This window comes from Agelaius tricolor, unplaced genomic scaffold, assembly GCF_023055355.1.
Source record: "Agelaius tricolor isolate 1412-34295 unplaced genomic scaffold, bAgeTri1.0.p SCAF_3, whole genome shotgun sequence".
NCBI lineage: Eukaryota > Metazoa > Chordata > Aves > Passeriformes > Icteridae > Agelaius > Agelaius tricolor.
The window spans coordinates 15,930,655-15,943,380 of record NW_027269263.1 but is presented as its reverse complement, the minus strand read 5'-3'; the positions used below and the strand labels follow the sequence as shown (position 1 = coordinate 15,943,380).

At 40.6% G+C, this 12,726-nt stretch overlaps 2 protein-coding genes across 7 annotated transcripts; one reads left to right on the top strand and one right to left on the bottom strand.

Moving 5' to 3' along the window:
- Positions 1-50: 50 nt before the first annotated feature.
- Positions 51-9,741, bottom strand: TDG (thymine DNA glycosylase). 6 transcript variants are annotated; one of them, XM_071422648.1, is made up of 11 exons: positions 9,401-9,465; positions 7,264-7,363; positions 7,003-7,151; positions 5,978-6,207; positions 5,438-5,507; positions 4,725-4,860; positions 4,563-4,645; positions 4,383-4,477; positions 2,729-2,900; positions 2,324-2,452; positions 51-2,224 (listed from the first exon to the last, which is right to left on the bottom strand). In XM_071422648.1, the coding sequence occupies exons 3-11, from the start codon at positions 7,094-7,096 to the stop codon at positions 2,085-2,087; spliced, it is 1,149 nt and encodes a 382-aa protein (XP_071278749.1). In that variant the 5' UTR covers positions 7,097-7,151; positions 7,264-7,363; positions 9,401-9,465; the 3' UTR covers positions 51-2,084. The 6 variants fall into 6 exon arrangements, with proteins under 6 accessions (XP_071278749.1, XP_071278747.1, XP_071278743.1 ...); XM_071422646.1 differs by lacking the exons at positions 7,264-7,363; positions 9,401-9,465 and adding an exon at positions 9,627-9,741; XM_071422642.1 differs by lacking the exon at positions 7,264-7,363 and having other exon boundaries at positions 7,003-7,096; positions 9,401-9,620.
- Positions 9,544-11,649, top strand: UQCC6 (ubiquinol-cytochrome c reductase complex assembly factor 6). Its single transcript, XM_071422651.1, has 2 exons — positions 9,544-9,864; positions 11,469-11,649. The coding sequence occupies exons 1-2, from the start codon at positions 9,640-9,642 to the stop codon at positions 11,562-11,564; spliced, it is 321 nt and encodes a 106-aa protein (XP_071278752.1). The 5' UTR covers positions 9,544-9,639; the 3' UTR covers positions 11,565-11,649.
- The last annotated feature ends 1,077 nt before the right edge of the window (positions 11,650-12,726 follow it).

The window sequence follows — 12,726 nt, the reverse complement described above, 5'->3', positions numbered from 1 at the left end:
ATCCTGTAGTGCACTTAGCAAGATGCAAAATACATTCCAATACACTGAAGTACAATTCCTGATTTTATTGTGAAACATTGATAGACTTAAGACAAATTAAGAACTTCTGTATCACTGTAACAAAAAGAGCACCAGTTTTGAGGAAGGACACAGAACTGCAGTATTTAGTGGAATGGTCATTGCACACTCAACTGTATTTTATAGCGAGATAACCAAGTGGGTGATTCCATTAAGGAAGAGACCTTTCCCTTCCAATCAAACAGGATAGCCTTTCAGGAGTTACATCCTACTGTGCTACATATGCAGCAGTGCTAATTTCATGCTTCTAATTTTATTGAAAATAAAACTAAATTTACACAAATCCCTGATGCAAGATACTTCAAGCACCTGCAGGAAAACATCCATGTAAACAGCAATACATGATTCAGTACACTTTAAATAACAGACAAGTCCTATACCTTTCTGACAATATGTGGAATAGCTTTTTGCTGCAACTAATAAACACAATCAGAATCATAATGCACACTCACTTGATTGAAGATTCTCAGAATTAACCCACATAATTTTGGAAGAAACTGTAAACACGGCTGCCTCACAACAGGCTGACAGTGTGTGATCTCTGTAAGAGGTGTTACAGCAGGATTAGAACCTACATTAACCAGTTACACACAACTGACAACTGTCACTAGCTGTGAAGAGAGGATAAATCACACTGGTACAGGAATCTCTGACCAGCATGGAATGTGGAGATACTGTTTGTGTCTGTTTTCAAGTATGTGAAGCACCAAATGTCATAAGATCATCAAAACTTTAGTGTTTTGATCAGCTTATTGCTTTTACTTCATCTTTTCCTCACATGATAAAAGAGGGAACGAAGATGAGTTAGGCACCAGGATTAATTTTATTTTTCTCATTCACTAATATTGGCCAAAATTGTGTATCATTTAGGTAAGTTCCTCAGAAGAGAGTTATAGTTTCTACAGACAGCTTCTTATTCATGGAACAGCTGTCCCTGTATTCAATTCAGTGTTTTTAAGTGGAATAAAGGGAACACCCTCTAAGAGGTAGAACAGATTGAAGAGAGCTTAATGTTAAAAACTGCTAAACTGAAAATCTATTTCACCCAGTGCTAATTGTACATGATGTAAATAACATAGCTGTACATGACTTTTAAAGAGAAAGCAGTCTTTCACTTCTCTGTCTTATTCAAAGGGGTTGGCTCCTGCTAAAGGTCAGGCAAGGGGACTAACTTTTTGGAAATGATGGAGTTTAATAACGCAGAATTCAAGAACTACCACCGCTCTTTGTTTTTGCTTTTTTTTAAAAGCAATTCTAGTTCCTTACATTGGAATTTAAGGGGGAAAGAGATGGAGTGGTAGAAAAATCTTATCCTAAGAGAGCTCAGCTAGAATATTTAGGCCCTGTCCTGTGTGACACAAGTTTTCCTCCCCAGTGTTGTGACTTGAGATGATGTCTTCACTCCCTTCATCCTCAATTATGGTACACTCACTGAACAGACAAGAGCTCTCTTATTCCACCCAGAAGACAGCACCCATAGCTGCAGAACACAACTTTCTACACTTTTTAAGACGGTAAAAGGCAGTCTTAAAAAGCACCATTTCCATAACTGTGCATGATTAAAAACACTGCTTCACACAAGGTAAGGGTACATTTTCCATTTTCCCCTCTGGATATAAAAGTATTAAGAGATACCCAAATATTGAGGCATCAGTAAAAAGTATACTGCTGCTGTTCCTACCACGTTGCCATTTATGGAATAAAATTAACACCCCAAAGAAATCTTCACAAATGAGAAAGCAATTTGTTAAAACGGAAGAAATGGTATACGTTAAATATAAAACTCATATACAAAAAAGGGCTAACTTTTTTTAAAAAGTTTGGACAGTTCCTTAAAATTATCTAGTTCATTGATTTCAGCCTACCACACACTTACTTTGGACTACAATAAAATAACTAGGGGAAATAATATACTATTGAGATGCTTCAGTTGGAGAACTGAGGTACCAATCTTGATCACTGCATTAAAACTGCAGCATGTGTGCATAGCCGAGAAGAAACAGCTCCTACACGCTGCTTCCCTCTTCTTCCTGTGTCATGCCAGCATTGAACTCTGGAATCTGGTCTGCAAAGGACTGTGTCATCCACTGTCCATTAGGAACCTCACTGAAGGACAACCCTTTGCAGTACTGTGGATTGCATCCTGCTGAACAAACAAAAATCACACAATTTTTAAAGGCAGTTGACACCATGGGCTCTTTGTTCCCCAGCAATGGCTGCAGACTGAATGCCCCAAGTACTTTACCAGTTCCATTTGAAGACAAGCTGCACTGGTCAGTGTCATACAGCGTACGGTCACAGTAAGCTCCTCCATACGCTGCTTCATAGCCTGGGTCATACTTTTCTTCTTTGACAGCCATCTTTTTAGCATCCTCTGCACAAACAGAACAGCTCAAGCATTAATATTTAGAATAAAAACTATCAAAGAGGACTTTTATCGGAAAAGCCACAAATTCTACAAGATTCTACCTGCTCCCCTTAAAAAATGTAGGCTGTACTATAGAGAATGGAATCTATAATTCTATACCACACAGTTTAGTGAATCACATCTCCCCATTAAAAAATTCTTTATTTCTTTCTGCTTGGGAAACTGCTAGTATTGTACACTACAATACGTTTTAATGAAGTGTTAACAAAATAAAAACAATACCTTGTGCAAGTTGCAAGTCAAATGTGTACTGCACTTCCTGGACCTCCATGTTGGGTGCGATGCCTTTCAGTTGATCCCTTAAGTCTTTCAGCTTAATGTAATAATGGACTTTATCTTGTGCCCGAGGAAACTGAGCACATCTTGCACTGGAAGATGGCATAACGTAGCAGAGCTTGAGACAAAGACCAAGAAAAAAAGCATTACTGATCCCCGAGCTATGAGTTAATACTTAGTGCATTCAGAACAATTTAACTGTTCTAACTATTTGTACAAACTTCAACTATTGCCACAGGTGGTTGTGGAAGGGGCTAAAATGAGTTTTCATTTTTCTTGGCCAGCCATCTGTCTTGCCCTGAAGACAGGGCTGATTACCAGCTGCTAAGGGCGCAATTTTCACCAGTTATTTATGTGCTGCAGGAGAAGCAACAACATGTGTGTTACAAGAGAGCAGAGCATACTCTAGAACTCCCTTAACAAGCAGAGCTCTGAGCCAGGGCATAGAGGAGTACATGATAGCATGCAAAGATCCCAAAGCAGTGAGGGAAGCACCACAGGTTAATTAGCCTGGCTTACTGGCAAAGTGCATCTGCATGATGTACGCCAGGGTGTGAAATTGTTGTTAAGTGTGGTTGGAGCCAGCTTCAGTGTTTCTACCTCTGCCTACAGCCCTAACTAAAGATATCAAGTTAGTTCAAGAAAAATAAACTGTATTCAATACTTCTATTACCATTCAGTCTTCATGAACAAGTACCAGTAAAGGGGATTATTTTTCTTACAAATACATCTACTGTAGAAGTCCTTAAGAGCTACCTAAGGAGCAAATACTTTATCCAATGATTTTTCACGCTCTAATGGCAACACTTCCACCTTTACAGAAAGGCAGCTGAAACTTGCAGCACTAATAATTGAGGATAAAAATAAGAAGAAAAACAATCCAAACTTTTGAACTGACAAGGTAATGAAGCTTTAGAATAAGCTACCTTGGCAAGCAGTGTAATCACCTTTGCTTTAACTTGTTTATAAGAACACATTAAACAATCCAATTATTAATAATACATAGCTGGTCTCTTGAGATATTTTCCAGCACTAGAGTTCTATGACTAATGCACTCTTCATCAAATTGCTTGTTTTATCTTAAGCACCCACTTTAACTTCAAACTGCAGGAAGTTAAGGAGACCCAGTCTGACAGAAGAGCTTGGGCATGCCCAGATCCAGCAATGCTGAAGGGTCATGTGCAGTAGCATAAGGATGGACTTGCTGTTCTTTCTCCCCCACTATGGCACTGCATGGTCACGGTCAGTATCAAAATCCAGTAATACAAATACCCAGGGAATTGGACACAGGGGATCAGATGAAAATTATCATAAAAGCAGGCATGTATTACTTGTATTTTACGCAGTCCTCAGAGAATGCACCAACCTACGAACCATAACAAGCCATTTCTCAAAAGAAGTCTGCAAGGCTGAAGAAGCTGCATTAAAGATGTGTCCAAAAACTGCATTACTCCCCCTTCTCTAAGTAAAAACCTTTCACACCTCTTGTACTCTGGTCAAACTGGTATAATCCCAAGTGTGTGCAAAGCCTGAGATTTCATTAATTTTTAAATAATCAATATGGAGTGCCCTAGTTTTGTTTCTCAGTCTCAATACTTACAGTTTCTGTATCTGGCACTTTGTGTGGCTGCAGCCCAAATTCCAAGTTCTTAACTTTAATTCCAAAAACTTCTTTACTAAAAATTTCATAAATACCTAAAATGAAAATATAGGATAAGTGAAAAAAAAAAAAAAAAGCTACTGGCAGAAAAAAATTCATTTAAAAGTATAAGTTCCTCACATTTTCCATTAAAAGCTGCTATACGAGGTTTATACTTTTGTAGCTTCTGCATCAGAATTCTCCCTCCTTCCCGAAACTCTTTGCTAAAAGACAAAATACTCAAAATTATAATCACAACTATTAATTCATTAACAAGCCTGATATTTCCTTTTATTATCTTACCTGGAGAGGTCTTTGCTTCCAGGTGTTGTCCTTTCAACCATGTTTGTAAATCCAATCCCATATTTATGTGGCAAGGTGTGGTCATCCATGTGGTTCAGCTGTTCATTACTTAGACCAGACATGAACAGACACTTCCCTGTGAAGTAGGAAGATAGATATGCATTTACCTTTTTCCAAGGAAAAGAAAACAGAGTCAAAAAATTCCACTTGACTGCTGCAGTACTGGAATGCTAAAGGAAGAATCTATTTTAACAAAGTATCAGTTAATTTGGGAAGACTACTGACCTATCCGAAAGTTTTAAAATAGCCAATATTACTTTACCTCCTCCAAAGGCCCCAGTGAACAGGAATTCCTTATCATGATCAGGCAAACCAGTCTTTTATTCTAGAAGCTCAGTACAGAGCTTTAGATTTTGTGATTCATTTAAGCAGTGATCGATATGGATTTGGGGGAAAGAGTGTGGCAAATACTATGTGTCAGCTTTCTTTGACAATTTGCCATTGCTTCTCCTTTCACTGGGCCTCTCTGACAGAACTCGCTGTCTTGAACTCATATTTAGCATATAAAAATCCCTCTCTGAAGAAAAAATACCCAAAAACCAACAAACCAAAACCCAGGAGAAAAATAAAAACCAAACTAGTTTAATTAAAATGCCACAAGTTCTAACAAAGTTCTGCAAATGTTAAAAGAAGAAAGAAAAACAAAAACGTACAAAAATGGTTTCCAGGTCCTGGGTAATGATGTCCTTTGTAAGCTGCCATCAGGCCAGGGTTTATGCCAATCTACAAAGATACCAGTCCATTTTAACAATGACAACATGGCTTGCTAGTCAAGAATTTAATCAAGTTACAGTAAGGATGCTTATTCAATTCTCACAAAATTACTGTTAATAAAATGTATTAATGGCACCTTCCATCACTATTTAAAAAACCTGACAATTTTGCAGCAGTGCCTCATTTAGATGTCCAAGGTCAAAAGAGCAGCTCAGAGGGTGCAGAGCTTCCAGGAAATAAAGCACCATGTTATGAGCTCTCATGAATCTGTACTAAACATGAGCCTTAGACTTCTCAGAAATTAGGACTAAGTTTTAACATAAAATGCAAAGCAGGCTCTACACACAGGAAACAGTTTATGTACTTTATCTTGCAAGATTTTGCCATATAAGCAATGTAGATGAGTAAGCAGAAAGAATGTAAATCATAACAAGTAAATACAAGACTTTTCTACCTAATCTTGAAATTGAATTACTCACTATTACAATATCCAGATCAAAGGTCAAAATATCAGGCAAAGTCTTGGTCAGAAGTTCAGCTTCAGATACACCATTAAAACGGTCCACTTTTCTTTTGACTTTAAAAGTATCTGTGATCTTTTCTTGTTTGCCTTTTGACTTGGCTGGTTTTTCTTTTTTAACAGCAGGCTTTTTGGGTTGCTTTGGCTCAGTTGCTTTGGCTTTTCTTTTCCTTCCCCCTTTTTTAACTTCTGAAACACACAACAAATACTCTTTTTGTACATTTCCCATGTTGCAGTGTGGATATTCAAATAGACTCAGCTAAATGTATGGACACAGAGAGAAAGCAAAGAGGTAAATTTACCTTCAAAATTCATTAATTTAAGCAACACACCTGAAGCTTTCTCATCTTCTGGCTCTTAAAAGTTTAGAGATTCAGGCAGCACAGGCACTGGCCATGACATGACCACCCAGAGATTGCTCTCTCTCTCTTTCTCTATCTCTATGTTCATTAATAATGTTGAGCTGTAGAACAGTGTCACTTTCCAACAGTTAGTCTTTGTTTAAATAAGCCACACTATACAAAACAATTCCTAGTAACCAATTCCCTACCTGTGATTACTACACAAACTAAGCAACCATTCAAACAAAAATATTTCAAATAAATTATACTGTACTTCTCTTGCAGAAAGTTAAAAAAACATAGGTATTTTGAAGCCAGAATATTAAAAAAACCTTCTCTAACACAATGCTAAAACCTATTACTTCAGCTAAGATAATGCATTTACCTATTGAAAAAAAATCTGCTTTTCTTGGAACAAGATAATTATGTGAGACTGAACAATGTGCATACATTCACATGCATTTACTTCCTCTCTTTTTAATTGTCTGTTAGAACATGTTTCTTAAAGAATACAATTAATCAATACTTCCAAGGAAAGGAAATCCAATAGGTCCAAGGAAGCAATTTAAGAGCAATATTTTTTTCCCAATCAATCACGTGAGAGCGATTGATTCAGCTCGCTCACACAACCCAATCAAGCTACCTTTTGGAGGCTCCTGAGCAATGTTTGGCTCTGGAATGCCCTCTAGAGTTGGCTGCTCAGTCATCATTTCCATGTTGGGCACTGCAGTCATCATCTGATGGAATGGAAATGAGTAAAATGCTTGAGCTTGCTGAAGATATGCGTAGTATCTTAGAGAGGAAGAAAGAAAGAAATAATTTATCAACAATTTAGAAACTTACCGATGTACCAAACAGAATGTAAAGGTCAAACTTTATCAAGGCTGGCATGTACTGCACTTACATTCTCTGATGACTCTGTTAACCCACAACATCAAAGCAGTCTGGCTGCTTAGCTGGTATCAGTTCACCCCAACATTAACAGCACAGTTCTCTTGTAATTGCTATGATGTGGAATTAACACAGCATTTGTAAGGGAAGAATAGAGCTTTTATCTTTTTTTTTTTTTTTTGTCAAATCACCATAGCACACATTTCCAAAGCAAACTGTCTATCAAACAGACCAACAATTTATAATGCATGTTGAACTAAAGCTCTCTGGGCTTCCAGTTCCCTAAATTTTAGATCTTTTTTATGTGGTGTCAGTTGCTTGATCTGATAAGACACAGAATGGATGAATCATTCAGGGCTATAAAGCATTAAGAATACACACAGGATTTGTCACTATGCAGATTATTAAACAGCTTTAACAAGCTGAGTGGCAGATGTTGTCCTGCTATCACACACTGGATCCCAACACAAGTATTGCACTTATTCCACATGGCAGTGTTCACATATACAGAGATCCTATGCATAAAGGCATTTTTTCCATAGACAGTTCTCTCTCTCCACATATTTATTAGGCATATACAACCCTCACACCCATTTCTACTTTATTCTGTCACTCCCTTCTACCTACACAGCCACCTTCTTGTCTATAGCTTCTACTGCCTCATAAATACATAGCAAGGACTTGGTAAACAGTAGATTTTCAGGAAATAATTTTATCATCTCAGAGCTATAATTAAAAACACCAAATAATTTTTAGATATAGAGATATTTGTCCAAGAAGGTCAATGGCATCCTGTGTTAGCAATAGCATGGCCAGCAGGACCAGGGCAGGGATTGTCCCCCTGGACTTGGCACTGCTGAGGCCACATCTTGGGCCCTGTGTTCAGTTTTGGGCCTTTCACTACAGGAAGGCGCTGGAGCATGCCCAGAGAAAGGCAACAGATCTGGGGAAAGGTCTGGAGCAGCTGAGGGAGCTGGGGGTGTTTACCCTAAAGAAAAGGAAATTCAGGGGTGACCTTATCACTCTCCACAACCACCTGAAAAGAGGTTGAAGCTGGGTTGGTCTCAAGCAACAAGTGACAAGACAAGGGGAAATGACCTCATATTGTGCCAGGGGAGGTTTAGATTGGATATTAGGACAAATTTCTTCATGGAAAGGCTTGTCAACTATTGGAATAGCCTGCCCAGGGAACTGCCCAGAGTCACCACACTGGAGGTATTTAAAATATGTTATAGAATGTGTAAATTTATGGACAGGGTTTAGTGGTGGACTTGGCAGTGCTGTGTTAATGGCTGGATTCAACGATTTTAGAGGTCTTATCCAACCTAAATGATTCTGATTTAAAATTTCTCAAAAGAAGGGAGCATTCCCTACTACACACTGAGTTTTTAAGAAACCCACAGTCTTGTGATCAAGACACTAATTTTAACCCAGATATCTATCCTGAAACAAGGAGAATAAATGTGAACATATATCTGTCAGATTCCAGGGAAGTTGCCTAACAAAGCTATAGGAGATTTTCTGAGTACAGGGAATACTTTAAACCCTCTGCTAGAAGAGTTCCATTTTACATAAAATACTTGTACAGTTAACGAACCGAAAAAAACTGATTTTCAGATTTGTATATACTTTAGGCCAGATTTCTTGCATGGGTTCAGAAATATTTTTTTGTAATGATATATACATATTATAGAACATTTAATTAAGTACTTTTAGTATCACCATGAAAAGGTAGTGATTTGTTCCTCTCCCCTTCCTTCAGTTCATTATTTTTTCCTCTCCCTGCGCCCCCCCCCCCCCTTCCGTTCACGCTAAAAACAAAGGAAAAAAAGAAAAAGGTAAAAGAAAAATATATGCTCACTGCAACAAAACCAGGTATTAAGTAATTTTCAAATCCCCTTCGGGACAGAGACACGATCGCGCTCACGCTCCCTACGGCCTCCGCGCTCCCCCAGCCGCGGGCCCGGGAGCCTCAGAGGCCCGGGAGACTCAGAGCCCCGGGAGCGCCTTCCCTCCCTCTTTGTGCCCAAGGAGGGAGGCGGCCGTCACAGCGCGGCCCCAGCTTCCCGTGGGATGAGGGGAAGGAGGAGAAAGACAATGGGTGATCCCCACCGCAAGGCCCGAGAGCGGCTGCGGGGGCCCGCCGGTACCTGCCCAGCTCCGGGCCCTCCATGCCGGGCGCGCCCGACGGCCCCGTCACTGTCGCCAGGGTCGCCGCCGGCTCCCCCCACGATCCCAATGACCTGCCGGGCGCGCCGCTCACGTGACCACGCCGGCCAATGGGGGCGCAGGGCGGGGCCGCGGCCGCCCCGGGCCGGGGGCATGAGGGGGCGGCCGGGGGCCGAGCCGAGGTGTGGGTGGTGTGTCGCGACTCACCCCGTTTGACGCAATGCTCCCCGGTAAGGGCAGGCCTTCGCACCCTCTTCCCGGTTCCCTTCCCCTCCCGGCGGCAGCGGGGATGACGCACGTCCGGCGCGGTCCGTGCACAGGGCCCGCCCCTGCAGCCATGCCCGCCGGCGCGTCGTGGCCCACCTACCTGCGGGCGCTGGCGGCCAGCATGCTGGCCATGTTCGCGGGGGCTGAGGTCGTGCACAGGTACTACAGGCCTGACCTTGTAAGTGCTGGGAGGGTCCTGTTCGCTGGTAGCGTGTGTGCGGGATGGAGGGTCTGCTGGAGAGGCTGTGCCTCAGAAAGGTCTCTGGCCTGGCGGTGGGCAGAGATCAGCCTCTACAGAGGCATTGGCGAGGCCACCAGGATTTCATTGTGGCCGGTTCTGGGCTCCTCAGTACAAGAAAGACAAGGAGCTGCTGGAACGGGTCCAGTGAAGGGTCACGAAGATGATGCAGGGTCTGCAGCGTCTCTTGGGAGAGATGATTGAGAGGGGATCTCATTAATGCTTATAAATACCTCAGAGGTGGGTGCCAAGAGAGTGGTGCCAGACTGTTTTCAGTGGTGACCAGCGACAGGATGAGGAGCAAGGGCCATAAACTAAACGATAAGGAGTTCCACCTTAATATGAGGAAGAACTTCTTTCCATTGAGGATGGTAGAGCACTGGAACAGCCTGCCCACGGAGGTCATGGAGTCTCCCTCCCTAGACATAATCCAACCCACCTGAACACATTCGTGTGTGATCTGCTCTAGGTGACCCTGCTTGAAAGGGGGCTAGGACTGGATGATCTCCAGAGGATGATCTTCCAACTCTTAACAATGCTGTGACTGTGACACTGTGGACATAATACTACCATGTGTCGAGAAGGGGTCTCTGCTGTGGGAAGCTGTGTTTTGAAAAGAGTGTGCAAAAGTGGCAAGAAGGGGCTGTACTAGATTTAAAATAGACTTTATTTCCTCCAGTAATGAAAATGAAGGTGACCAAAAGTTAACATTAGAAATTATGACAGATGAGGATGTAAAAATGGCAGTCACAGAATTAAACTCTAAATGAGATCATCCACTAGGAATAGTAATGGTTTAGTTTAGCCTCCCGGAGGTCGGACTTGAAAGCTTTCTCTCATCCTCCTGCTCACATATTCTTCTTGGGTTTTTTAATTCTCTGGGCTACTTTCAAATGGGAAACAAGTTTTAAAAAATTACCATGCATGAGCTGTCAGCTCAAAATTGAAGCAATGATGCTTCAGTCATTGATAAATACATCAGAATTTCTGTGTTTTAGTAGTCTCTACTGTAGCCTTCATTACTGGCAAATTGACATATTTATTCAGTGATCAAATTATCTATATCTCTTAAGTAGCATGAATTTTGAGGAGGTGCAGTTCTTCAAATGTCATGTTATCTGGTACCTTTTTAAAATTTTAACTCCATTTTCAGTGCCTTATTTCTAAATCAGGGCAGTAGAAGCAGTGAAACATTTTCTTCTATCACCAAGAGTATGTGAGGAAACTTCAGCTGTACTAGAACATCTTTACCAAACTCACTTTAATGGCAAAAATAAGCTTTGTTCCTTTAAAACAAACTGTCTGTTCTTCCTTTTATCTTTTTTTTTCCCAAATTGTATTTTACTACTAAAAAATAAGTCAAGTTTCAAAAAGGTAATAATTCTTAAGGTGTTTTGCATGTAGGAATTATATTCTGCTCAGAAAAAGAGGGTGGTAAAATCACAGTTTAGCTGTCATGCTCTTCCAGAGTAAGCTCATTTACTGTTTTGGGAGTTTAGTTTTTTCTCTGTCACAACACTGATGTCTTTCTCTGTTTTTAATAGAGCATACCTGAAATACCTCCTAAGCCTGGAGAACTGAGAACTGAACTGTTGGGTCTAAAAGAAAGATCAAGCGAAGTTCAGACTTCACAACACTGACCAGAGTTTATTTTTGTTGTGAAAACTAGAACTGATAAAATATTTATCCAACTGTTTAAGTTCCAGAAATACATATGTGAAATACTGTGCTCCTGTCATGTGTCTTTGCTTTCCTTTGAGCAGAGTTGCAGGCAGCATTAAAAACAAACATACAGTGAATGCTGTTGGTAAAAGTCCCATCAGTTGTGTGCCAAAATGCTTGTGAGTTCATAAATCTGGATTACATTTTAAGTATACTTCAGAATAAGGCGTCAAACCATGACACAGATGCGTATCACTGACAAGAAATCTGCTTTGGTCCACTGTAAGGCTGGAATCTTACCGTTTGGTCATCTCAGTTAAAATGGGGCAGATTACACTGAAATCAGATTTGTTTGTGCTCCATTTGGGCATCTTCATCTGTCTATGGCTGCTTTTGATAGCTGTAAATATGCAAAACTCTGAAAGTGCAGGTTTACCTTTCTGTTTGGAAATAGAATCACCACAACACTCTTGCACCAGGAACTTGAAGATTCAGTCACCATCCTGTGAAGGTGGCTCAACAACCCAGTTTTGAATGGTACATAGAGCTTGGAAAGTTTGGGATTGTTTTACTTGAGAAAGGTGCCAGGACAAAGCACAGGCTTCATCCTCAGTTGTCACTTAAGTTTAACTTGTAAAAACACAGTCTGACACATTACCTGGTAAGGAAACAAAAAGCTCCCTAATTCCTACTGCCAAAGTACTTGGAAGTCTTGTTAGAGCAGAGAGATCCAGAAATTATCACAGTAAGTGCTACATTTACATCAGTTCTTGCTATGAAGCTATTATTTTATTTATGCCTACGTAAGCTGGAGTGGTTTTCCTAGGAAAAAAGGTTTATAGTTCTTATGCATGTCTGTGTGTCTGCTCTCACCAAGTTTTACAGCTATTGGTGGGATGAGCTCCTCTCCTGCTCTTGTATGCCCATGTGTACACTTTTTATATAACTAAATCACATCCTCTCAGGCATCTTTATTAATGACAGCAGGCAGTGAGAGAGAGGCTCTGGTAAAACACAGATGTTAAGCCCAAACAAAATCTATCAATGAAAAAATCTTAATAGATCGACTTCCAGTGAAAAGACTTTTTCCTTTACTGCACCTAAACAAAGCTGAGATTGTCAACCTTCTAGTTCAGCAGA

Bases quoted from the DNA above. Each gene is read 5' to 3' on its own strand.
- TDG (XM_071422642.1), bottom strand. From the start codon at position 9,574: ATGCCCCCGGCCCGGGGCGGCCGCGGCCCCGCCCTGCGCCCCCATTGG. The intron at 7,097-9,400 runs GTACCGGCGGGC...CCATTCCATCAG, and splicing joins GAGGGCCCGGAGCTGGGCAG to ATGATGACTGCAGTGCCCAA. The intron at 6,208-7,002 runs GTAGCTTGATTG...TGTGTGTTTCAG, and splicing joins TGCTCAGGAGCCTCCAAAAG to AAGTTAAAAAAGGGGGAAGG.
- UQCC6 (XM_071422651.1), top strand. From the start codon at position 9,640: ATGCTCCCCGGTAAGGGCAGGCCTTCGCACCCTCTTCCCGGTTCCCTT. The intron at 9,865-11,468 runs GTAAGTGCTGGG...TGTTTTTAATAG, and splicing joins GGTACTACAGGCCTGACCTT to AGCATACCTGAAATACCTCC.